Here is a 24338-nt window from a genome sequence, read left to right as displayed (position 1 = left end):
GACCAATTTATTATTGTTTTTGGTTTTGGAGGGATTATTATTAGGGCTGTGTGTGGAGTAAGGAAACTTGCCCAAGGTTTCGCCCTATGCCTGGAATTGAACTCGGGTCTCTCGCTTGCAAAGCGAGTGCTCTAACCACTGAGCTACAGGACTCGTAATTCAACAAGCACTCTTTGATATTCAGAGATGTAATTCAGGATGACGTTTGCTCTGAAAAGAAAATGTTATTTTTTCCCCCGTAGAATTGTGAAGGTCTTAATATTCTTGAAAGCAACACCGGTGGGAGGCAGTGGCAGTGACTGGGAAAAAAAGTGTAAACACTTATATCTGGGACTGACTGGTGATCCCGCTCGACACAACAACGAGCATGGCTTGGCTAACACTGCACGTTACACCGCTATATTGAGAACGTGGCAAAAGTTGGTCTCTCAGCAGAGCTTCTGTATGATGTTGACAAACTGTTAATTAGTGCACAAAGGTATCAATTTGAAGGGATTAATTAAAACTAATGAATGAGTATGCAGAGCTTTAGCGTTCTTAACAATTAAAAACATCAGACAGAATGATAGGTACCAGTGGGAAACAAGACATTTGAGGTCACCTCTCTTGCTTTGGGATGAATATTTTTGCAGTCTTTTGTGTCATGGCTGTTTGTGGGACATTGCAGTGCACAAGTTGGCTGTGTACAATGGTAACAACAACAACAAATTGTATTTATATTGCGCATTTCATGTCAGGAGGACATCCCGAGGTGCTGGCCAGTCGAGGGGTTGTACCCGAGCTGGGAGGGGTGGGGGCCATGGTGAGATAGGGCTGGGAAGATGACTGAAGGCTTGGTCAAAGAGGAAGGTCATGAGATGGACCTTGAAGTAGGCAATGGAAGGGCCGAGGAGGAGAGACTCTGGGATGGAGCTCCTGAAGGTTGGGGCAGAAAGACTGAAGCCTGACTGCCAATGGTGGGGTGGGAGGGCAGGGAACGTAAAGCAGATCATTGCCTGCAAAGCGGAGGGAGTTGGTTGGTGGGTTGTGTTACAAATACACAATCATTGGACATAACAGAAATTATATTAATATTATCTTTGCATCTGATGTAGCACTTTATCGTATCAAAGTACCCTTCGAAGCGTTTCATAGGTTTACTGCAAAGTGTAGTGACTGTGTACTTGTAGATGGAGGAAGCAGGCAATTTGAGCACAGCAATCTCCCTCAAACAGCGGTGAAGTAAATAATCAATTTATTTATCTGGGATATTGTTGGCCAGACACCGGGAGAACCTATCTCTCTTTTCTTTTCAAATCATACAATGAGATCTTTAACTTGCACCTGGAGAGGCCAACCGTAGACATCAGGCTTTGCGAGCCAGTCTATGGTCAGTGACCATTTAACTTGGAGAGTATAATATTTTACACTTGCAGTCCCTCCTCTATGGGTCTGATTAACATGAACGCCTACTATTAACCTTTTTGATCGCCATATATTTCCAAATTTGCCCAAATTGAGTGTAGCCTCCTCATTTGTAATATCTGTAATATTGTAATAATTGCTTATAATCGCAATCGAAACATCTTAAAATTCGATCTGCATTTCTGATATTCATAAGCTCTTCCCGGACACCATTTCACACGAAAGAGACTTGTTTGCACAAAATATTTTGCACTTGCAATAATTGTATTTGTTCATACAATCCACAGTACATCAAATCCGGGACGAGAGCCAACTTCCTCCAGCTGGCAAGACAGGGGGCCCTCCTGCTTGGCTCCCGACATCGCCTCCTCGTCTCAGCCGCTGACCCTTTCCACACCTCCTCAACATTGCCCGCCTCCGCCACTGCCTCTCACCGCAGGCTGCCGAGACCCTGATCCACACTTTCATTACGTCCCGGCTTGACTACGCCAACTGCCTGCTCACTGGACTTTCCAACGCTCACGTTCTCTCCCGCACCAGGCTCCGGGAACCTATCACCCCCCCCGCCCCCACCCCGGGACTCGCCCGGCTTCACCGGCTCCCCGTTCCTCAGAGAATCGAGCCCAAAACCTTTGCTCTTACTTTCAAGACCCTCCACGGTCGTGCTCCCCAGGACCTCTCTGATCTCATAACCCCATATCAGCCTGTCCGCGCTCTCCGCTCGGCGGACACCGGCCTTATTCAGGTCCCCCGCCCTTTCTGCTCCACCATTGGCGGTCGGGCATTCAGCATCTCTGTCCCCACGCTCTGGAACTCCATCCCTCAATCCCTCCGCCTCACTCCCGGTCTCTCGCCTCCTTTAAGTCCCATCTGAAGACCTTCGTCTTCGATCGTGCCTTCAATCTACACTCACTTTTTACGATGAGATATTTTGGGGACACTCCTACTGTGTGATTTATTCTATCCCGGTCTATCCCCTGTGGGCTACGGGGAGCGAGGAGGGGTTGGGGGGGGGGGGGGGGGTGAGGGGTCACAGACTGAGAAGCACTTTTCTCAGACACGACACGATGGGCCGAATGGCCTCCTTCTGTGCCGTATGATGCTATGATTGTAGAAGGGAGTTTCTCTCTGCCGGTGTCCTGGCCGACAATCCCTTTGAATGAAATTGGTCACTCGCTCCAGGAGCGTTGGTGGGACACAAACTGTGCGCAGATTGGCTGCTGCTGCTTTCACCCGCAAATACTCTACAATGGCCGGGGCCGGGCTGTGGGGGGCGCTGTGCTGTGCTGTGGCCGGGGCCGGGCTGTGGGGGGCGCTGTGCTGTGGCCGGGGCCGGGCTGTGGGGGGCGCTGTGCTGTGGCCGGGGCCGGGGCCGGGCTGTGGGGGGCGCTGTGCTGTGCTGTGGTCGGGGCCGGGCTGTAGGGGGCGCTGTGGCCGGGGCCGGGCTGTGGGGGGCGCTGTGCTGTGCTGTGGCCGGGGCCGGGCTGCGGGGGGCGCTGTGCTGTGCTGTGGTCGGGGCCGGGCTGTAGGGGGCGCTGTGCTGTGGCCGGGGCCGGGCTGTAGGGGGCGCTGTGCTGTGGCCGGGGCCGGGCTGTAGGGGGCGCTGTGGTCGGGTGCGGAGGGTGTGTTGGGGCCGCAGTGCGGAACCAGCGACACAACAGCAGAAGCCGCAGTCACGAGCAGCGGAACAATGGCCGCACTCCTCATCGCAGCACTTTGTATCAGCGCAGGTACAGGAGGGCCTGTGTGTGTGTGTGTGTACAGCAGTGGTGGTGGTGTGTGTGTGTGTGTGTGTACAGCAGAGGGCTGTGTGTGTGTGTGTACAGCAGAGGGCTGTGTGTGTGTGTGTACAGCAGAGGGCTGTGTGTGTGTGTACAGCAGTGGCTGTGTGTGTACAGGAGGGCTGTGTGTGTGTGTACAGCAGAGGGCTGTGTGTGTGTACAGCAGAGGGCTGTGTGTATGTGTGTGTGTACAGCAGAGGGCTGTGTGTGTGTACAGCAGAGGGCTGTGTGTATGTGTGTACAGCAGAGGGCTGTGTGTGTGTGTACAGCAGTGGCTGTGTGTGTACAGGAGGGCTGTGTGTGTGTGTACAGCAGAGGGCTGTATGTGTGTACAGCAGAGGGCTGTGTGTGTGTGTACAGCAGAGGGCTGTGTGTGTGTACAGCAGAGGGCTGTGTGTGTGTGTGTACAGCAGAGGGCTGTGTGTGTGTACAGCAGAGGGCTGTGTGTGTGTGTGTGTGTACAGCAGAGGGCTGTGTGTGTGTGTGTACAGCAGAGGGCTGTGTGTGTGTACAACAGAGGGCTGTGTGTGTGTACAGCAGAGGGCTGTGTGTGTGTGTGTACAGCAGAGGGCTGTGTGTGTGTGTGTACAGCAGAGGGCTGTGTGTGTGTGTGTGTGTACAGCAGAGGGCTGTGTGTGTGTGTGTGTGTACAGCAGAGGGCTGTGTGTGTGTGTGTACAGCAGTGGCTGTGTGTGTGTGTACAGCAGAGGCTGTGTGTGTGTGTACAGCAGAGGGCTGTGTGTGTGTGTGTACAGCAGAGGGCTGTGTTGTGTGTACAACAGAGGGTGTGTGTGTGTGTACAGCAGAGGGCTGTGTGTGTGTGTGTACAGCAGAGGGCTGTGTGTGTGTGTGTACAGCAGAGGGCTGTGTGTGTGTGTGTGTACAGCAGAGGGCTGTGTGTATGTGTGTGTGTACAGCAGTGGCTGTGTGTGTGTGTGTACAGCAGTGGCTGTGTGTGTGTGTGGTGTGTGTGTGTGTACAGCAGTGGCTGTGTGTGTGTACAGCAGTGGCTGTGTGTGTGTGTACAGCAGAGGGCTGTGTGTGTGTGTGTGTGTACAGCAGGGGCTGTGTGTGTGTGTGTGTGTACAACAGAGGGCTGTGTGTGTGTGTACAGCAGAGGGCTGTGTGTGTGTGTACAGCAGTGGGCTGTGTGTGTGTGTGTGTGCAACACATGTACTTTTACCCTTATTGTGCGCTCCTCAAATGAGCGTCTCTACCCTTTACTCTTGTGCCCTTTTTTTTGAAAAAATAATAATGATCCGCTTTGCAGTTTCTCTTTGCCCCGAAACCTGTCTGAATGAATAATCACTTTCGGGATCAGGAAGGTCACCCCTCCGCGGGCGACGTGGGGGCCTTCAGTCAGAGAAGAGAAACGGTCTGTAAGGAAGTTGTGGTTTGGTCGTGGATCAGTGACCTCGACAACATGTTTGTTTTTTGGGCTGTGCCTCTAAACCGAGCTGAGGCCGGGCCTGGAACGCTAAAGCCAATAGCTTTGACTATCGCTTCCCCTGGGGGTAAAAGCAAGGCCGTGGGGGGGGGGGTGGGGGTTAAATGACGCAGGTAGTTGATCTCGTTTGGTCTACGCGCGATCTTAGGGAAGGGGGAAAATCAACCAGGTTCCCCGCTCTTCGTCCCTATCCAGAAACCCATGTGGTTCCCCGACCCCCCTCCCCCCCCTCCATCGCTCAATCCACGAGGGTTTGTGCGGACACTTCTGTGAAGCGTTTCCAGATGCCTTAACGGTGTGATGAGGCGCTACGTCAAACGCAAGGATTATTGTGGTTATGCCGAGCCTGTGGAGAGGGCGTTGGCGCTGAACCTGCGTGGGCGGGTGAGAGGGTCAGTGAGTGGGTGTCAGCAATGCTGGAATCTCGCTTCTCATTTTCACGTTGAATGCGGAGCTGATACTGATACTGAACCGATTCCTCCGGAAGGCGACCCATCGCTCAGAGATGAGCACTTTCACTTCCACCTGAGAGCTAAGAAGTTATTGAACCGCTGTACTGAGCTCCTTGAGCCAGTCACCCCCATCCTTGTTCCCACCTTTAAAGCCCTCCATGGCCTTGCTCCTCCCCGTATCCGCGATCTAGTAAAACTTCACCAACCTGTCCGCTTCCTCCGCTCTGCAGGCACCGGTCTGCTTTATGTTCCCTGTCCTGCCCACCCCACTACCGGCGATCGGGTGTTCAGCTTTTCTATCCCCGTTAATATGTCTATGGCAATCCTTGTATTTGATGTAGCCCCTTAGCACATTGGCAAGACATCGCAAAGCGTTGCACAGGATATACTATAACATGTAGTGACTGGGTATTTGTAGGCGAATGCGGCAGCCAATTTGCACACAGCGACAGCGCAAAACGGCCATGAAGTGAATGGCCAATTTTATCGGGGAGATTGTTGGCCAGGACACCGGGAGAGAGAAACTCCCTTCTCTTTTCGAATAGCGCTGCAGGAACGCGATCGTTTCAACATTCGGAGAAAAGGAGATAATGGGTTAATTCTGCACCTCCGTCGCGGTTCTCCAGAAGATCCACATAATAAGAGCGAGGGCAAAGATTGCGAGAGCTGCGGGAACCTACGGAGGACCGTACCAGGATAGCGAAGTGGTTATAAAAGGGCAAAACTGAGATGAAGAATCCATTTAACAAATTTAGAGGAGGGAGGAACATTGAGGGGTGGGGTGGGGGCAGCGTGGAGCCCGGTGTAGTATTCCAGAGCTCGTGTGACTGCGTTCCCAGGGCAGTGCTGCTGAGCAGAATTCAGTGCTGAGATCCGCTCGGCTGGTGCGATCATATGAAAACTGAGTCACCGGCATGTGACTGCACTGCAGCGTCTAAGCCGAGCTGCAGAAAGCTGGGCCGGACGGCCTTCCAGAATTCTCCCTCGGGAACGTGTTTGGTGTGTCTACTCAGTGCCGAAAATAGCCCGTGCCCGAGGGGACAGGGTGGGAGGAGAGAGAGGCAGGAAATGAACGTTTAATCTTTTTAAACATAACAATCTTTTAAACATAGGAGTGGCCTTAGATTTTAACTAATGCAGGAGATGCACTGGCAAGACCCCAGGGTAATAATTCCTTGCCGTTTCACGTCAGGAGGATAGGATTTACTGCCAATTGCACCCAGCAATGTCCCACAAGTAGACGTGAAGTGACTGTCTGATTTTATCTGGGGTATTGGTGGCCAGGACACCGGGAGAGAGAGACTCCTTTTTCCGAATAGTGCCATAAATCAATAAATATTCAAATCAAGGAAGAACTGAAAACGCACGTACCAATTATACACGGACTTATCTTTATCTCCTTTTTGTTTCACCCATAAAACAGTCAATTCACTTTACACTCTACCCTGAAGTGCTTTGAGATATCTCAAAAGACCTGATAAGGTGCTATATCAAAGGCAAGGATTATTAATATTATTGTTACTTGCAAAGCACATTGCTGGACATGACAAATGTATGTCTCAGAGACTCTCAGGTGTTCTGTTCTGATAAACCGTGAGTTCTAACGTTTAGGTTTGTGTGGCGTCAATGAGTTGCGTCAATGTTACGTATCCCCAGCCATACCCACTCCACCAACGGCGGGTGGGCCTTCAGCCTCTCTGCCCCCAACCTTTTGGAACTGCATCCCACAGTCCCTTCACCTCGCCTTCTTCATGGCCCGTCTCATGATCTTTCTCTTCGACCGCACCTTTGGTCAACCCCCCCCCCCACCCGCCCTCCACCCCTCCTGATCCCAACCCCCAGCTCGGGTGCAAATCAACGACTGTCCAGCGCCTTGGGATGCCCTCTCGGCATGAAAAGTGCTATACAAATGTAATTTGTTTTTGTTGTTATGTGTTTGGGGGGGTGGGATAGAGAGAAAGAGAGACCAACACGCAGTCATGTCACTAAGGAGGGTGCGCGGGGGGGGGGGGGGGGGGAGGGTGTAGCAGGTTTCAGCCGCTCTGTTTTTGCACCGTTAGCCTTCACGTGTGGAATAGGAAACAGGAGCCTCGTGACATAGAGTAAGGTTCAGTGTCCCAGTAATGGTGAAGCTCACAGAGAGCACCCAAATCCCCCTCCTGCCCCACCTCATAACTGTGTCTCTCCTTTCCAGCGATCGCCAGCCCTCTCTTAGACCTGACCCCATGTGCTGAAGGCCCGACCTTCTGGTGTCAGAACATCAGGAGAGCCTCGGAGTGCGGTGCGGTGCAGCACTGTGTACAGACAGCCTGGAAGCAGCCCACAGTGGTAAGTCCCTGGAAGCCTTGGGCTGTGCTGATATCCTAACCGAGGCTGCATTGGTAATAACTCATTCCTTCTCTGTCAGGCACACAGTCCTTTCAAAGCCAGGCAAACTTGCAATATCCTGGACACAATCTCTGGGAATGGTACATACAGACGCCGAGAACCTAGAGGAGGTGGACTTGATGGAGAGAGGGGGGGAGAGAGAGAGAGAAAGCACACTGAAGCAAACAGGAGGGGAAAAGGGACTGTGTTGGGTAATTCAGTCTTTTGCATCAGGTTTTACACCCTGGTCCCTGACTAAGTATTTCTCTGGCAATGCACCTTTCTTGCTGATTGAAAGCAGGATGATATACTGAGGCAGGATGGTGAGTAGGCCTGTTGGTGATTTGAGGGATTATTGTCGCAGCAGTGAGGGTTCAGGGGCAAAGGGCAACTGCAAAACTGTGTCCTGAGCAAGGTCTCCGTGTCAAACGTTATTGCAGTGACTTCAGTCTGGTTTCTGCCAACCTGCGCCTAATACTCCCCGGAATTAGGTAAGCAGCATGCGTCCCTCCAGGGAGGGAGTGCGCATTCCATCCCAATAATCTGTCTCTGGAATTTCCATGTGTGGATGGGATGCGTGGAATTCTCAACTTGGTTCGGATACACTTTAAGCATTGTGATGGGTTTCCGCACGTGTCAGACACCCAACTGACCAAAAATATTGCTGCCAATTTAGAGGCTGCCCTGTATTTGTTTGATGGAGAGATCAGGAAGTCCTCCAACTCTTTATATTGTGTGAAGAGCAAAGTTTCGAAATCTGGTGTAGACCGCAACCACTGACTGTGTCCATATTTATATTACAGAAAGGTCCAGTGTGTGACCTGTGCAAAGATGTCATCGGTGTGGTGGGCAGTCTCTTGAAGGAAAATGCTACAGAGGTAACATTCGTATCTATGGCTTAGCACAGGACTTACAGTTAAATAAGAACTAACATTAGGTGCCCAGTAGCCCCAGTGTGTGAGGGTTTGCGTAGTCAGATTCCTGTTCTGTTCTGACTTGTACTTAGAATTATATAACCTTACAGCAAAGAAGGAGGCCATTCATTCCATCTTGCCTGTGCTGGCTCTTTGAAAGAGCTGCCAACTAGTCCCACTGCCCTGCTCTAAATCCACAGCCCTGCAAATGTTTCCTTTTCAAGTATATATCCAGTTCCCTTTTGAAAGCTATTGTCGAATCTGCTTCCACCAGCTTTTCGGGGAGTGCATTCCAGATCGTAACAACTTCTGGGTTTAAAAAAANTGATTTTGTCTCCCTTCTGGTTCTTTTGCCAATTATCTTAAATCTGTGTCCCGTGGTTAGCAACCCACCTGCCAGAGGAAACCGCACCTGCCTACTTTGCTTCCCTCCAATTCGTCTCTGCTTCTCCCTCGTATGTGTTAGATCCCCTCTTAAATATGTTTTATCTTTTGTTGCAACCACAGTTTCCTCCAGTTATTTCCTCGTCCTCAGCCCACTCTGGGTATTAGTTCCCCTAACTTTCAGCGAGGGAGAGGAAGATACTTTGTTCCCACTACTGGCTATTTATCTATGAGGAGCAATAGTGGTTCGTTCGGGCCATTGAGCCCACTCTGGCCCAACTTACATTTATATAGCGCTCTTCACGTGAAGCAGCGTCTCGGAGCACTTAACAGTGGCGGAGCCTGACGCCGAACTGGGGGAGGGAGGAAGTGACTAAGCATGGTCGAAGAGGAAGGTCTTCAGGCCCGACCTGAAAGAGGGGAAGGAGGGGGCAAGACAGAATGACTGAGGGAGAGGGTTCCAAAACTTCGGGTCGTAGTGGCTGAAAGCGCGGCCGCAGATAGTGAAGCGGAGGGGAGGAGGGACAAGCAGGAGGTCAGAACCAGCCGAGGAATTTTCAGGTCAGAGCCGCAGGAGAGAAGATGTTGACGGGAGCCAAGGGCTATGGCTTCTATCTTGTCAACGAATCTTGAATTGTCGTGGAGAGGATGGGAGAGACTGTAGCCCAGGGCAAGCCCTCAGCTGCTGCAAGGAGTCAGTGAATGAACCTCCAGCCACAGCACAGGGGGTAAACAGTGGAGGCAGATGGGGTGCAAATGAATGCAATCAATATTATAGTTACAATATTTCCTGTGATCTTTAAATATAAAGAGTGAGATATCCTGGACACATGTAAACTGCCAAAACATCCAATCTCATTGTCGGAAATCAATGTTGGATGAGAGAAGGTGCTGAGCAAAGGCGTCAGATTAGCCTCATCACCTGCAGAGTTAGGGGGAGGTTAGAAAATACACCCTCAATCCAGGACTGTTTATGAGACACAGCTGTGTGCAATTGGCTGCTGCATTTGCCCACAAAATATGCAGTCAATTCATTTTACACAGTGTAGTGTATCTGTGAATCTCTTTGAGACGTCTCAATGACGTGATAAGGCACTAAATCAAATGCAAGGATTATTATTTACCGGTTCCTTTCCTGTGACAGAAAGAGATGCTGGATTACCTGGACAAAGCCTGCAAAATGCTTCCAAGTCCCGACTTGACCAAAGAATGCGAGGCACTGGTCGATGACTATCTGCCCGTCATCCTGAATATCCTCAAGGGAGAACTGGTAAGTTGGATGTCCTCCGTTACTTGCCGCTCTCAGTTTAAGGCAGACAGCCTCGCCTGTTATGGCTAGCGCCCGTATTCAACCCCATCTTAATAACAGAAAGTATCTGGCCTCTGTTTATCGCAGCATACTTGAGCCCAATTCCAGTTTGCACTTGTGTAGTGCTTTGCAGCCAGAAGAATGTCTCAAAGCGCGTTAGAAAGACTGAGTGATATCCTGAGCAGGGAGAGGCGGGAGGTGGCCAATATTTGACAATGCCTTGCCGTCTTGAGAATAAATTTTTGCCCACAAATTATATAGTCAATCCACTTTACAATATATTCTGTGAAGCGCTTTGAGACGTCTCGAAAGCGTGATAAGGCACTATATCAAATGCAAGGACTGTTATTCTATTAGATAGGTTTTGGAATGGAAGGGGGTTTCCACCGAGGAGGGGCAATGTTGAGACCTCTCGAAACACTTCACTGGATTTAATGTAAAGTGTAGTGACTGTGTATTTTGTGGGCCTGAATTGAACTCGGGTCTTCTTGCTTGCAAGGCAAGTGCTCTAACCGCTATGCTTTGGGACTCCACTCCATTTCTCCTGAGTCTTTGAATCCTTGTGTGGTGTGCCTCAATCTCCATCGTGTTCCTCTCCAGGAGAACCCTGAGGTGGTGTGTAGCGCCTTGGGTCTCTGCAAATCCCTGCAGAAGGAGCTCCATCACAAAGAAATCCTCTCCAACGAGATTCCCGAGGTGGCCCTACCCGCCGAGGTGGACATGGCCAAGTTGACCGCTCCTTTCATTGCCAACATTCCTCTTCTCCTGTATCCACAGGAGAACATCAAACCCAAGGTAAGGCTGACTGTTCCTGCTCTGCCTCTTTGTGGACTGTATGTATCGGTTTACATGGAGGTGGACGGGCTGATTACAAAACAAGAACACATTACATTTACACAGCTCCTTTCACGTCAGAACGACATCCCAAGGCGCTGGACAGTCAAGGATTTGCACCCGAGCTGGGGGTTGGGATCAGGTGGGGTGGAGGGGACGGAGGGTGGGGATAGGAGGATGACCGAAGGCACGGTCGAAGAGCAGAGTTCTTGAGACATGCCTTGAAGGAGGCAAGGGAGGGAGCAAGGTGAAGACACTGTGGGATGGAGTTCCAGAGGGTGGGGTTAGAAAAGCTGAAGGCCTGACTGCCTATGGTGGGGCGGGCCGGGCAGGGGACATGAAGCAAGCCAGGGTCTGCTGAGCGTAGGGAGCAGACAGGCCGGTATGCGGTTAACAGGTCACTGAGATAGGAAAGAGCAAGGCCGTGCAGGGTATTAACTGAAGAATGGCCTTTGTTATATTTCCACAATGTGAGCGAGTCCGGTAAACTATTAAAAACTTTGTCCTGTGGTGTGGAGTTTTTGGTAAGCACAGAATGACCTTGTGGGCTGTTATGTTTCAGCACTTGCTTTAGATAAGGAAATTTGATTCTAATCTCGCCTTTCTATATAAACTGTCTGGTGGCAAGGAATCCTCCCACTCAGCTCTTGTTAACCCTACAAGCCAAAGCCCTAACGGTTAGGGTAGTCCTAGCTGGACAAGCAGCGGGAAAGCTTGCCAGACAGCGATATCGTTGGCAAGCTATCCGGTTTTAGCTGTGTTTTTTGAAGGGCACTATACTGGCTGAATCAAAGTCCTTCTCGGTCTATATGAGATGTTCAAACTGCCCATGCCATGTAGACGTTTACACATTTCAACTTAGCGACAAAAACTTTCACAAACGCGATGAAAGACATCTGTAATCGCTGCATACGCTCTACCAATGTCTTCCTTTTTAAAAACAAAACAGAATTAATTAAAATCTATGAATAAGGACTGCTGATTCACCCTGTATAAATGTAAATTTATATTGGCCCTTTGTTCTCTTTGTCCTACCCCTGCTCTCTGGCAAAATCCCTTTGCCTTGTGCTTACTCACACCCATCTTAAACCCTCTTAAAAGGCCGTTGTTCCTTTGTTCAACTCTCAAACTGCCCCTTTTTTGCTTTCTGCTCTGTGACGCATTGTCTTTGCGGCTTAGATATTCATCCTGCGTGCAACATTCTTTATAAGCACAAGTTGTTGTTTAGCTGCTTATAGAAATGCACGCAGGCTCTGACACAGTTTGCCTATGGCCTGGCCTCAGGCCCGCTTGTGTAATCTGATTAAATGCAGCGTAAAGCATTTCTCTCGTGGCAGTGACTCTGCCTTCATGTGACGCTGTGTTGTACTGTCTGCAGGGCCTCAGGTGCAGCTCTGTTGAGTCGGCACTTTTCCTTGCATCTGGGTCATAACGCACAGAAACTGAGGCTTCATCACAATGTGTCAGCTCGTGTTCCGCAATAACCTTGTTAATCATATTAAAACTGCCTGTTTTATCGCTGATCTGGCCTCTCGTTCTCTTGGAGGGAGAGTCACACAGAGGCTTAGGAAATGAATACTCTGCTCTTTGGCCCAGTTTTCAGTGAGCTGGGAACTCCCACAGGGAATCTGCAGTGGTTGATAACAACAGCTTGCACTTACGCAGCACCCTTCACTGGAGTCCTGCAGCGTAGTGGTTAACGCACTCGCCTCGCAAGCGAGAGGACCCGGGTTCAATTCACAGGCAGGGCGAAACCTTAGGCAAATTTCATTACTCCACACGGCTATGTTTACCCAGCAGTAAGTAGCAACCCGATTGTTTGTCGAGTGGTGGATTGTTTTCCAGGGGTAATAATCCCTCCAAAAAAATAATAATTTGGTCAATCAGTCCACAACTGTTTGTGGGACACTGCTGTGCGCAATTAGCTACTGCATTTTCCCCAGAAAATACACAGTCAAACCACTTTACAGTATATTCTGTGAAGCGTTTTGAGACGTCTCAATGATGTGATCAGGCGCTATATCAAATGCAAGGATTATTATCATAGTATCATAGTAAGAAATAAGCCCAAGAAGGCTAGGATAGTTTTCACTGCTAATTTTGGGAAGCACATCCTGCTCTGTAATGCTGCCTAAATTAGCAGTGGCAATTACTCCAGCTTTCCTTGGCTTTCCTTATCCCTTGTCCCTGACTGAGGCCGTGCCTGTCGGGGTTTCTGACTATAATGGCCATTAGTTATGGGGGGGGGATTTTAGACTGCTTGTGATGCCCTGAGACTGCCCTCAACACTGTTTGATCTGATTAGGCATTTTTTAGAACTCACATGACGCTGGCTTGTGCGTCTTCATGTGACAGCGATACTGAAGCAATTAATATCCTTCCCCAATAAGCAATGAGACAGATCCCAGCTTTCCTCAGGCTTACTATAAGTGCAGTGGGATTGGTTCTGGTCGGCAACTCCCCTCCCCCATTCCTCCCCCCTGTGCCAGGCAGACCCACACTGTGCCAGGCACAGCACTTCCTTGTCCTTCCTGACAGGTTGAAGTGCAACCTTACCATTGTGCATTAGTTGCTGATAAACTCCCAGTTGAATGTTGTATCCACTGAATGACTTGTATCGTTGCTTGGGAGGCACAAATTTGATAACACAATTGTGTGCAGAGGAGTTTAACCTTCCATAACCCTGTCTGTCGATGTAAGTGGCTGTGACTACTAGTCATGTCAATTATACTATACAATACTGTTGAGAGTTCAGTTGGGAGATTGCTGAGACTCTGTTATAAAAGACAAGAATTTATGTCAGCGGGTGTACAGTATTTTGTAGATATAATAATCCTTGCATTTGATATAGCCCCTTATCACGATATAGCCCCTTATCACGCAGTCTCAGAGCACTTCGCAGAATGTTGTAAAGTGGATAGACTGTATATTTTGTGGGCGAAACGTGGCAGCCAATTGCGCCCAGAGGTTGCCCACAAACTGTCATGGATTCAGCAAGAGTTACAGGGAGAGGCATAGAGACCGACAGAACGTTAGAGGGAGTCAGAGAGATAAAAATGGTGGTGGGGGTGTTTCTGTAAAACATGGCCACCAGTGTCTTCAGTGGTGGTTTCGATCGGGGTCCAACCTTTGGCCAGTACCATTCCCAGGCAGAGCCTGAATCCGTGATTATTGTCTCCTGATTGGATCGGGGTCTGCGTCCTGCCTGTATTTGCTCATCGGACAATGAAGTTGGAAATTGTTCGGGGACCGCCAGTTGGACCACCCTGGTGTAGATTAAGCCGCTTGGTGGGGGGTTATTCAGGAGCGAGGGGGACGGTGTGGGAAGCAGGTAAGGAGAGAGTGACCTTACTCAGCAAGCTCTATTTCCCCTCCCATCTTTTTTTCAGAGCAGTGACGACTTGTGCCATGACTGCATCGACTTTGTCACCAAGGTTCAGGTCGCGGTGAAACTCAACCGATCTGTAGCGGACGACATAATCAACGAAATCAGCAAACAGTGCAGCACCCTGGGCACTGAGCTCCGCGATCTGGTGAGTGTTTGGTGCTGTTGAGAGTCACGTCTCTGTCACATGGTGAGCCCGATGCATCATCAGGCCTGTGCGCAACTCGTCACGTGACTCGCCAGTACAGCCAATAGGTCCTTTTTTTTTGTTTCCTCTCGTTTCAGCCCATGACCGTGATCAGCCGCGTGTCTGATACACGGGAAACCCATCACCATGCTTAAGAGTATCCAAACCAAACAGAGTTCCATGCATCCCACCTGCACGTGGCAATTTCCGAGATATTTATCGGAATGGAATGTGCACTCTCTCCCTGCTTACCTAATTCGGCCTGTTTAGTAACTGGGGTTAAATGCACCGCTGTCTCCCATCGTTTGACCTGTGTCTGTCTCATTTCAGTGCAAGGAGTACATCTCCATGTACGCTCCAGAGGTCCTTCGTGCCCTGATGCAGATGGTAAGCTTCGTTGCGGGAGTCTCATACAGCACTTTGTAAATCAAGGAATCGGACTGGGTTTGGATATTCTGTAAAAAACACTGAAATGCTCTACTGTGTCCTCCAGCTCCTGTGTTGGAATCCAACCCAGGCTGGAGGAGGGGTAGGGTGGGTTTGTGCCGCTGGACATTGCGAATAGAGTGAATCTCAACCCACACAACAGGGTTAACACAAAGCCCACAGGGAATTGAGACTTTCAATGGAACCGGGCAATGGGAGGGTCGCAGCAGAGCGGAGGCAGCTGAGGTCTGTGTCTGATGGGCAGCATTTGTTACTGACACCAGACACACAAGGAAGTCTCTGTTCCGGAGTCATATTGGGCAAGACAAAACCTGTCCCCTCCCAAACACAGACACTGAGGCCACACTGCAGTTCCAGCTGATGCTGTGACGAGCAGTAAATCAGCATGAACCTGCACCTCTCCAGTCCCCATTACCTGGTGTTGCGGCAGGAGATCTCGGGGTGAGTGCTGAGCCCCCGCACTGCCCTGTATGAGGATTGTCTGCCCGCAGTAATACAGCTTCCTTATGTCTTAACTTCATCTGATTAAAAGTGACGAGTAAATCTCTACTGCTTTGAGCAACTCCCTAACCCTGAGTTTCGCATCTTCTTCCCTCCTAAATCACAGCGACAGGTATGTATGTATGTACAGGCGTGTCTCACTGCCCAAGATGATGTGCTGTGGTGTTGTGCATATTGTGTTCACATCTGTGCCTGAAGCAACACTTCAGGACTGCCCAAAACCTGTGTTAGTGTTAGTAAGTCCCTGACCAGTCGCTATGTTATTGTTAGGGTGTCCCTGACCAGTAATAGTGTCAGTGTGTCCCTGACCAGTAGTAGTGTCAGTGTGTCCCTGACCAGTAGTAGTGTCAGTGAGTCCCTGACCAGTAGTGGTGTCAGTGTGTCCCTGACCAGTCGCTTTGTTACTGTTAGTGTGTCCCTGACCAGTCGCTGTGTTAGTGTGTCCTTGACCAGTTGCTGTGTTGATAGTTACAATGTGTAAAGGACAGCTGCTGCATTAACTGCTGTTGTGAAGCTACTAACAGCTAATACACTGGAGCAGGATGGTCCAACCTTCTGGCCGCTAAGGGCTGGATGCCAGATTTGAGAAACGGTGCATAGCAATATTTTATCCCTATTGTCCAGTCCCGTTAGCGGACAGAGCCTGAGCCTCCGGTGACCAAGTCCTGATTGGCTTGGAGTAAATACAGGCAAAAAATATAGCCTGATGCCTTTATTTGCTCATCGGATAATGAAGTTGAAAATGGTTCGCGGGACAGATGAAACATCTCCTGGGCCAGATTCGGCCCGCGGGCCGCTAGTTGGACCACCCTGAGTTAGAGCATTGGTTATCAAGGAGTCTTCCAGACAAGACCCTCTTCCCCCACCATCCCCACCCCACCAGCAGGTTCTCACTCTCTCTGAGCACCTGTGAGCTGCTCGTGCTATTTTCGTGTCACTTTCGTTTCCTCTTTCGCTAGATTTCACAATTTTCTTATCACTTCCTCCAGGAGCCCAAGAATATCTGTGAGAAATGTGGCTTCTGCGAGGAACCAGCCACCGTGCCAATGCTGCTGCTGCAGAAAGCCAAGGTCCTGCAGCCCGTCCGGGTCAGTATCATCCCGCCCCTCCCTCACCCACATGACTATTCCTCAGGCTTCTTGAACCATGTTTGCCAAACACTGCCTGACCACGGCTGAACCTGGGTTAAAGTTCTATCGAAAGGTCTATGATGAGCTGTCATTAGGCCCCTCCCTATGACTGGAGCTGCACTGTACTACTGTATATGTGAATGGGGAGGTGGGGGTGGTGTATGTATGTGTGTGTGTGGGGATGGGGGTTGGGTGTGTGCGGGGAACGGGGTGGGGGCGGGGTGGTGCTCGGGGGTGACGCATGCTAGGGCAGTGCTGCGCGCGCTCGTGTGTGTATGTTCACAGTGTATGTGTCTGTCTTCATTGACTGTATGTTAATGGACTCTGTCCTCAGACGAACATGATGCAGCCAAAGTTGTCACCGCAGTGTGCAATTTGCGAGTTTGCACTCCGAGAGCTCGGCAGCTTCCTGGACCAGAACAAGACTGAGGTGAGGAGCTATTTGTACTGAAAGCCCCTCAAAGTAGGGAGCAATGGGGGGCGGGGGGGGTTGCAAGGGAGAGAAAGAGTAGTGTGAGGAGCTGGCTGTCCAGCCAGCTCAAACCTGCTTCCTCTGGGGGCGGGGGAGAGAGAAGCCAGGTCTTCTTGGGGCTGAACTGGCTTCATGGTGACATGTTCGGCAACAAAATGTTGGAATCGATCCAGTCCTCTGTGATGGTCTCTAGTCCGGTTCCTGAGCCAGGCAGGTCCGCAGTATTCCAGGGCACTATGGAACACAGCACACCCAGCCTGGCTCATCAGAAGGACTTGGAAGGGCAGACCATTCCCTAAGGGCAGAGAATCCTCCTGCAGATCCTGTTAACCCTGCAAAAGCGGGAACGCTTGCCAGGCAGTAGTGCTATCAATGGCAAGCTCTGTGGTTTTAGTTGGTTAAAATCCAGCAGTTACCCCAACATACATCCTCTTGTCAACCTGTACCTATGCTTAGTACTTGAGAATTCAAATGGGACAAAACAAACTGCACTAAATAATCTTATTTAGCTTATTCCAAAGGAATCTACTGTACTTACATTTTTCATCTCTGCTAAGATTTGGAGTTTTTGTCAGAAGGACTCGATAAGGCACTGTATCAAATGCAAGGATTATTATTATGATTATTAATTGGATGGATTGGTTGAATGGTGTCTTTTCCCCCCTACAGGAAGCTATAACTAAAGGAGTGGAGGTGGTGTGCAGCCTGTTGCCTGCCACACTGAAAGCTGAGTGCCAGGCCTTTGTTGACCAGTATGGCAAGGCTGTGATCCAGCTGATCATGGAGGAGATGAGCCCGGATTTGGTGTGCACTTTCCTGGGCCTCTGTCTGGGCTCCGATCATAATGTTGTTGGTACGTGTGGAGAGTCTCCCTCACTTCTGCCAGAGGTGGTGTCCACAGTTGGCTTTAGACAGGCAGGGCTCAGCTTTCTGTGCTAAAATCAGTTGTGACGGCAAAACAACAACAAATTACATTTGCACAGCGCCTTTCACATCGGGAGGATGTCCCAAGGCCTTACACAATCAAGGATTTCGACCTGAGTTTGGGGTTGGGATCAGGAGGGATGGAGGGCAGGAAGGGTGGGGAGGATATAATGATGACAAGAATTCCCACAAGTGTGGTTACAACTCCTGCTATTATCAGCTTCCAGCCAGGTGGGGGCGGAAAAATGGAGAGTCTCAAGACCTTCCTCTTTCATCAGGCTTTCGGCCACCCTCCCACTCCCCCCCCCCCGCCCTCCACCCCTCCTGATCCAAACCCCCAGCTCGGGTCCAAATCCTTGACTGTCCAGCGCGTTGGGATGTCCTCTACATGAAATGTGCAGTGTAAACGTACGGCATTGTTGTTGTTGATGTCTCCACCTCAACATTTCTTTCCCCGTTTCTTGTCCCTACAGAAAAAATTAACCCGAAGGAGTTGGAGGCAGGCCCTCTGTGTGAGGTGTGTAAGATAGTGATGCAAGATATAATCAACCTGCTGGAGACCAACGCAACCGAGGCCGAGATCGAGGCCGCCCTCGACAAAGTCTGTAACCTGCTCCCCGAGGGAATACGGGACGAGGTGAGAATTCCCTCCCATTGACCATGTGAGAAACCGCAACCACCCGCTCTGCCTTCCCCCACCTCCGCAATATTGCCCAACTCCGCCACTACCTTGGGCCACCGAAAACCTCACACGTGCCTTCATTACATCCAGGCTCGACTACACCAACGCCCTGCTTGTTGGCCTTCCCTCCACAAGCTCATGTCCTCTCCCGTACCAGGTTCCATGACTCCATCACCCCCCACCCTCACCCGGCTCCCCATCCCTCAGAGGATCGAGTGCAAAACTCTCATCCTCACCTTCAAGGACCTCCATGGCTTTGCCTCGCCAACCTGTTCGCTCAGCAGATTGCGGCCTGCTCCATCTCCCCCCCCCCCCGCCCCCACTGGCCCGCCCCAACATCAGCGGTCGTGCCTTCAGCCTCTCTGCCCCCACCCTCTGGAACTCCATCCCACATTCCATTTGCGTCGCTCCCTCGCCTCCTGCAAGGCACGGAACAAGACCCTCTTCTTTGACCGTGCCTTCGGCCACCCTCTCTGCCCTCCACCCTGCCTGATCACCCTCCCCACTCGGGTCCTAATCCCTAACTGTTCAGTACCTTGGGACTTCCGACGTGAAAGGCACTTTACAAATGTAATTTTGGGTTATATTATTGCCAAACACGCGAGTCTGATCTAAAGGCAATAACATGGGCTGAAGGTTGGACTGTGCAGACCAGCCACTCACCCGCTCCGTGTGCTGAGCGGATGAGCAGATCTCAGTCCCCTTGATTTCCAGCCTGAGTTTCCCCACGCAGTGAGTTACCCTGTGACTGGCTTTGTTTTGCAGTGTAACCAGCTTGTGGCTCAGTACGGTTCGGCAATTCTTCAGATGCTGATGCAGGTTTTTGACCCCGACTTTGTCTGTATTGTGAGTATATCAATCCCTCTCCTCCTCTGAGCGAGTCTCTTGTCTCTCCTGCTGTTTGCTCTGGTGGATGTTGGATCGTCAAATGCAGTTACACATAATAATCCTCACATTTGACACAGCGCTTTCCACACCAGGATGCTGTCTCAGAGAACTTGGCAGGATTTATGTAAAGTGCGGTTACTGTGTTTTGTAGGTGAACCCAGCAGTCAGTTTTGCATAGTGACATCCCACAAACAGCCACAAAGTGAATGACTGATTTTACCTGGGAGATTCTTGGTCAGGAGAGCGAGAGAGAGAAACTACCATCTCTTTTTGTGTAGTGTTCTGGGGTCTTTAACGTCTACCCGAACAGGGTCAGACGTGGTCTCGGGTTCATGTCTCTTCCAAAGGACGGCACCACCGGCAAAGTTGCGTTCCCCCAGCACCGCCCTGGAGCGGAGGCCTGGACTATGCGCTCCAAATCCCGACGTGAGGCTTGAACCAAACGCAAACAAGCAAAATTACATTTACACAGCGCTTTTCACATCAGCAGGACATCCCAAAGCGCTGGACAGTGAGGGGTCTACACCCAAGCTTGGGGTTGGAATCAAGAAGGGAGGTGGGGGTGGGAGGGTAACCAAAGGCATGGTTGAAAAAGGAAGGTCTTCAGACTGGCCTTGAAGGAGGCGACCAGAGGGGCTCTGGGATGGAGTTATAGAGGGTGGTGACAGAACCCATAACCTTTTGACTCTGAGGTGAGCAAGCTACCGTCTGAGCCAGGCCAACACAGGTCAGGTGAGCCAAGACGGGGGGGGTTTTGCCTCTGAGTGAGGAGCAAACTCCTGTGTTCTGATCCTCGCTGCCACCTGGCAATCGCACGTTCCACACACACCATTGCTGAGGTAGAGAAGCCAAAGTGCTGGCAGCTTTTATGTACAATGTAAGGAATTCTGACACCCAGTCTGATGAGGATCTTTTTCCGTGAACAGAAAATTGGGGTTTGCGAAACTGGGAAGCCGAGGCTGTTGGGGCAGGAGCACTGTGTCTGGGGTCCCAGCTACTGGTGTAAAGACATGGAGTCCGCTCGTGAGTGCAACGTGAGTACAGCATCACATCCAGCCTTTGCTTATCGTGAGGGGTGTTATTTTGGCCAGTGTGGAGTCTAAAATCACGTAGCTTGCCCTTGAAAGCTTCCCGCTTCTTGTCCAACTAGGACCACCCTACCCGTTAGGGCTTTGGCTTGCAGGGTTAACAGGAGCTGAGTCTCTTTGTTCTCCGTACTTGTTTCAATAACTCAAAACAGAACTTCAACTTTATTTTGAACAGGTTAATATTTTCAGATAGCTTAAGTTCATATAGTGATCCGCTGATGACAGCCATGACTGTAAAGGGAGGAGCTGACAGAAGCTGAGTGGAAAGATTCCCTGCCCCCAACCAGTTTTTGGGGGGTCAGCCGGGTGTCTGATACATGGGGAAACCCATCACCGTGCTTAAGAGTATCCAAACCAAGCTAAGAATTCCATGCATCCCACCTACACATGGAAACTCCAGCGATAGATTGTTAGAATGGATTGTGCAGTCTTCCCCTGAGAGGGACACAACCTGCTTACCTAATTCTGGAGAGTTTTAGGTACAGGTTGGCAAGAGCCAAGGTTTGGGGACCCCAGACTATGGCTTGGCTACTCTTGATGGGTTTAACATTGGACATCCACACTCTCTCCCTCTGCTGTTGCTCCCAGCTTCTCTCATTCTGTAACCCTCTTTGCTGTTTCTGATTCACCCTTAGCACATCGCTGAGATAAAATCATAAGAGTTGTACAGCACAGAAGGAAGCCATTTGGCCCATCGTGCCTGTGCCAGCTCTTTGAAAAAGCTCTCCAATTAGTCCCACTCCTCCGCTTTTATCCCAATAGCCCTGCAAATGTTTCCTTTTCAAGTAACTATCCAATTCCGTTTTAAAACATCCCCCTTTTGAAGCATCTCAAAGTGCTTCACAGAATATACTGTAAAGTGGTGCGACGGTGCATTTTTGTGTCTTATGCCTCTGTGTGATCAGTCTCCGAGGACACCCACTCTTTCCTCTCCCAACAGGCGGTGGAACACTGCACTCGCCACGTCTGGAACTAAGTGCTGCCCTCCGGGGGACAACTGCAGGAGTGTTCCTTTTTTTTGGTCTGGTTTATAAATGGGAATTTCCTTCGTAGCTCTTAAATTGTACTGTGTGTTTCTCGAGTTGACCTGTGGAGCGCAACCATCGCTTTCGGGGAAATCTTTGTGTTAATGTTTTTCTGACTTCTTGTAGTGGGGAGGTGGTTTTGGGGTGGGGGGCGGTGGGGTAGGAGGAGGAGAGAGGGTTGGGGGCTGCGTGGGTAGGGTGGAGGAGGGGTGAATGTTGTATTGGACTTGCAACTCTTTGCCCTCCAGTCTGCCAGCTCACTCTGTTGTGGGCATTAACTGGGCAGCTGCAGGAGGTCGGCACTGTTAGGGTAAATCGAATGTAGACTTCCTACACTGGTGGTTAAGTGCCACAGTTGTATGATTTCTCCCCCCCCCCCCCCAACCCACGTTTGAAAATAATGTGTGTCTCTGTGAACCGCTTGGTGCCAGTTAACCGCTTGAAGCATTAACGCAACGCGGCCCTTTCCTCTTCCTCCCCCTCGCTTTCCGAGATTGGTTGTTGTTTTTCTATTGTTGAGCCGGGTTTTGGAGCTTGTCGCTGATTGAGCTTGAAGTGTCTTGTGCCCAGATCAGAGCTGCTCGGGTACCTCTCAGTCTAACTCTTCTAATACAGTTTAAAAATCTCTGTGAATTGCACTAAATCCAGTTGATCAATAAAATCTGAATTAAACCCGACCTGGTTACAAAACTGGTCTCTTGTGTTGGTCATTTTCTTGGCACAAAGGTTTCCAGGAATCTGCTTACTGTTTCACTCACACAGGGTTTCTGACCTGCCTGTTCTATACCCTGTCTAACACTGCCTCTGGACTTGCTGATGGTCAGGCCTCAGGGATAAGAATAATCTTTGAATTTGATGTAGTGTCTTATCGCATCGTTGAGACGTCTCAAAGCGCTTCACAGAATATACTGGGAAGTGGATTGACTGTATTTTGTAGGCGAAACGACCTGGTTACAGCTCCTTCCACCCCGGCTCTTGACTGTGAGTTTCAACTGGTTCAGGTTGAATCAAGAGTCTATATGAGATGTTCAAACTGCCATGTAGACATTTACACATATCAACTTGGTGACAAAACTTTCACGAATGGGATGAAAGACATCTCTTGTAATAGCTGTACACACTCTATGTGGAGTCTTGTACTGTGGTTAGACCACTCGCCTTGCAAGCGAGAGAACCCAGGTTTGATTCTTGGGCATGCAAAACTTTACGACAAATTTCCTTACTCCACTCACTTCTGTTTACCTAGCAGTAAGTAGAAACCCAATTGTTAATCGATTGGCGGATCGCTTTCCAGGGGTAATAATCCCTTCAAAAAAATAAATAATAATTTAGTTAATCAATCCACAACTGTTTGTGTGACACTGCTATACGCAATTGGCTTGCTGTGTTTTTCCCACAAAATATACAGTCAATTCACTTTACAGTCAATTCATTTTCATTTTGTGAAGCCCTTTGAGATATCTTACCAATGTGATGAGGGGCTATCTCAAACCCAAGGATTATTATCAATATTATGAATATTTTTTAAAAAAACATCATTAAGAACTCTATGAATAAAGACTTATTCACCCTGTATATGGGTTTGCCATTGTCAAAATGCCAAAGCCACTGCACTATTATTATTACTAAGTGGAGTGAATTGGAAAATGTGGGGGTCATTCACACCAACAAGGTCCCACAAACAGCTGGGAAATGAGTAACCATTTTATCTTGGGGGAATTGTCTGCTGTGACACTGGGAGAATCTTCCCTTCACTTTTCCAATAGTGTTGTGGGATCTTTAAAGCTCGCCTGAACAGACAGGGACAGGAGTCAGGTTTAACTTCCCATCTGAAAGCTGGTGCCTCTGACAATGAGGATTCCCCCTTCGACACTGCGCTGGACAGTGAGCTCAAGTCCCAACATCCACCCTCCCATGCCTCTGCCATCTCCAATACCAAATGCGAGGAGATGATGGATTTCCTTGAGTCCAAAGTCGAGGGGATCGGCTCTGGCGCCTCTAACCCCTCTACCACCACCCCATCCACACCTCTCGCTCCCTCATCCCTCCCTCCACACTTTTGACCCTGTCCCATCCTCCTTGCTCACTTCCTTTCACAAGGTTGAAATCTTGGGCAAGTTTCCTTACTCCACACGCCTAATAATAATCCCTCCAAAAACAATAATAAATTGGTCATTTTCAATCCACGACTGTTTGTGGGGCACTGCTGTGCGCAATTGGCTGCCGCGTTTCGCCCACAAATATACGGTCAATTCACTTTACAGTCTATTCTGTGAAGTGCTTTGAGACGTCGAGAAGACATGAAAAGCGTTATATCAAATGCAAGGATTATTATAGGGTTTGTTTTTTGACCTGTCGGGTGTCTTGACACCTGTGGTAGCCCATCATCATGCTTAAGAGTATCCGAATCAAACAGAATTCCATGCATCCCACCTACACGTGGAAATCCTAGCGATAGATTGTTGGAATAGAATGCATACTCACTCCTTGGAGGGATGCATCCTGCTTACCTAATTCCGGACAATATTAGGAGCAGGTTGGCAAGAGCCAAAGCTTGGGGACCCTAGAGCGTGCATTGGGGTAACTGCTGGAATCTAACCAACTAACACCGCTAGGTGTTCGTTTGACATCCGAACAAGGGGAGAGATATATAAGGTATGGGGGTCGGGGGGTGAAGGGAGGTAAGCAAATGGAACTGAATGGATTGAATGGAATGG

General features: G+C 49.9%; 1 protein-coding gene across 1 annotated transcript; it reads left to right on the top strand.

Moving 5' to 3' along the window:
- The first annotated feature begins 2984 nt into the window (after positions 1 to 2984).
- LOC103185881 (prosaposin) lies at positions 2985 to 22311 on the top strand. The gene is made up of 14 exons (XM_007904624.2): positions 2985 to 3134; positions 7279 to 7412; positions 8255 to 8329; positions 9894 to 10019; positions 10659 to 10853; positions 14282 to 14425; positions 14795 to 14851; positions 16402 to 16500; positions 16877 to 16972; positions 17684 to 17867; positions 18412 to 18575; positions 19386 to 19466; positions 20435 to 20542; positions 21537 to 22311. The coding sequence occupies exons 1-14, from the start codon at positions 3095 to 3097 to the stop codon at positions 21570 to 21572; spliced, it is 1539 nt and encodes a 512-aa protein (XP_007902815.2). The 5' UTR covers positions 2985 to 3094; the 3' UTR covers positions 21573 to 22311.
- The last annotated feature ends 2027 nt before the right edge of the window (positions 22312 to 24338 follow it).

The sequence above is a fragment of the Callorhinchus milii genome, unplaced genomic scaffold (assembly GCF_018977255.1).
Source record: "Callorhinchus milii isolate IMCB2004 unplaced genomic scaffold, IMCB_Cmil_1.0 Scaffold7, whole genome shotgun sequence".
NCBI lineage: Eukaryota > Metazoa > Chordata > Chondrichthyes > Chimaeriformes > Callorhinchidae > Callorhinchus > Callorhinchus milii.
Note: the sequence above shows the minus strand (reverse complement) of the source record. Positions and strands in the feature narration are given on the sequence as shown.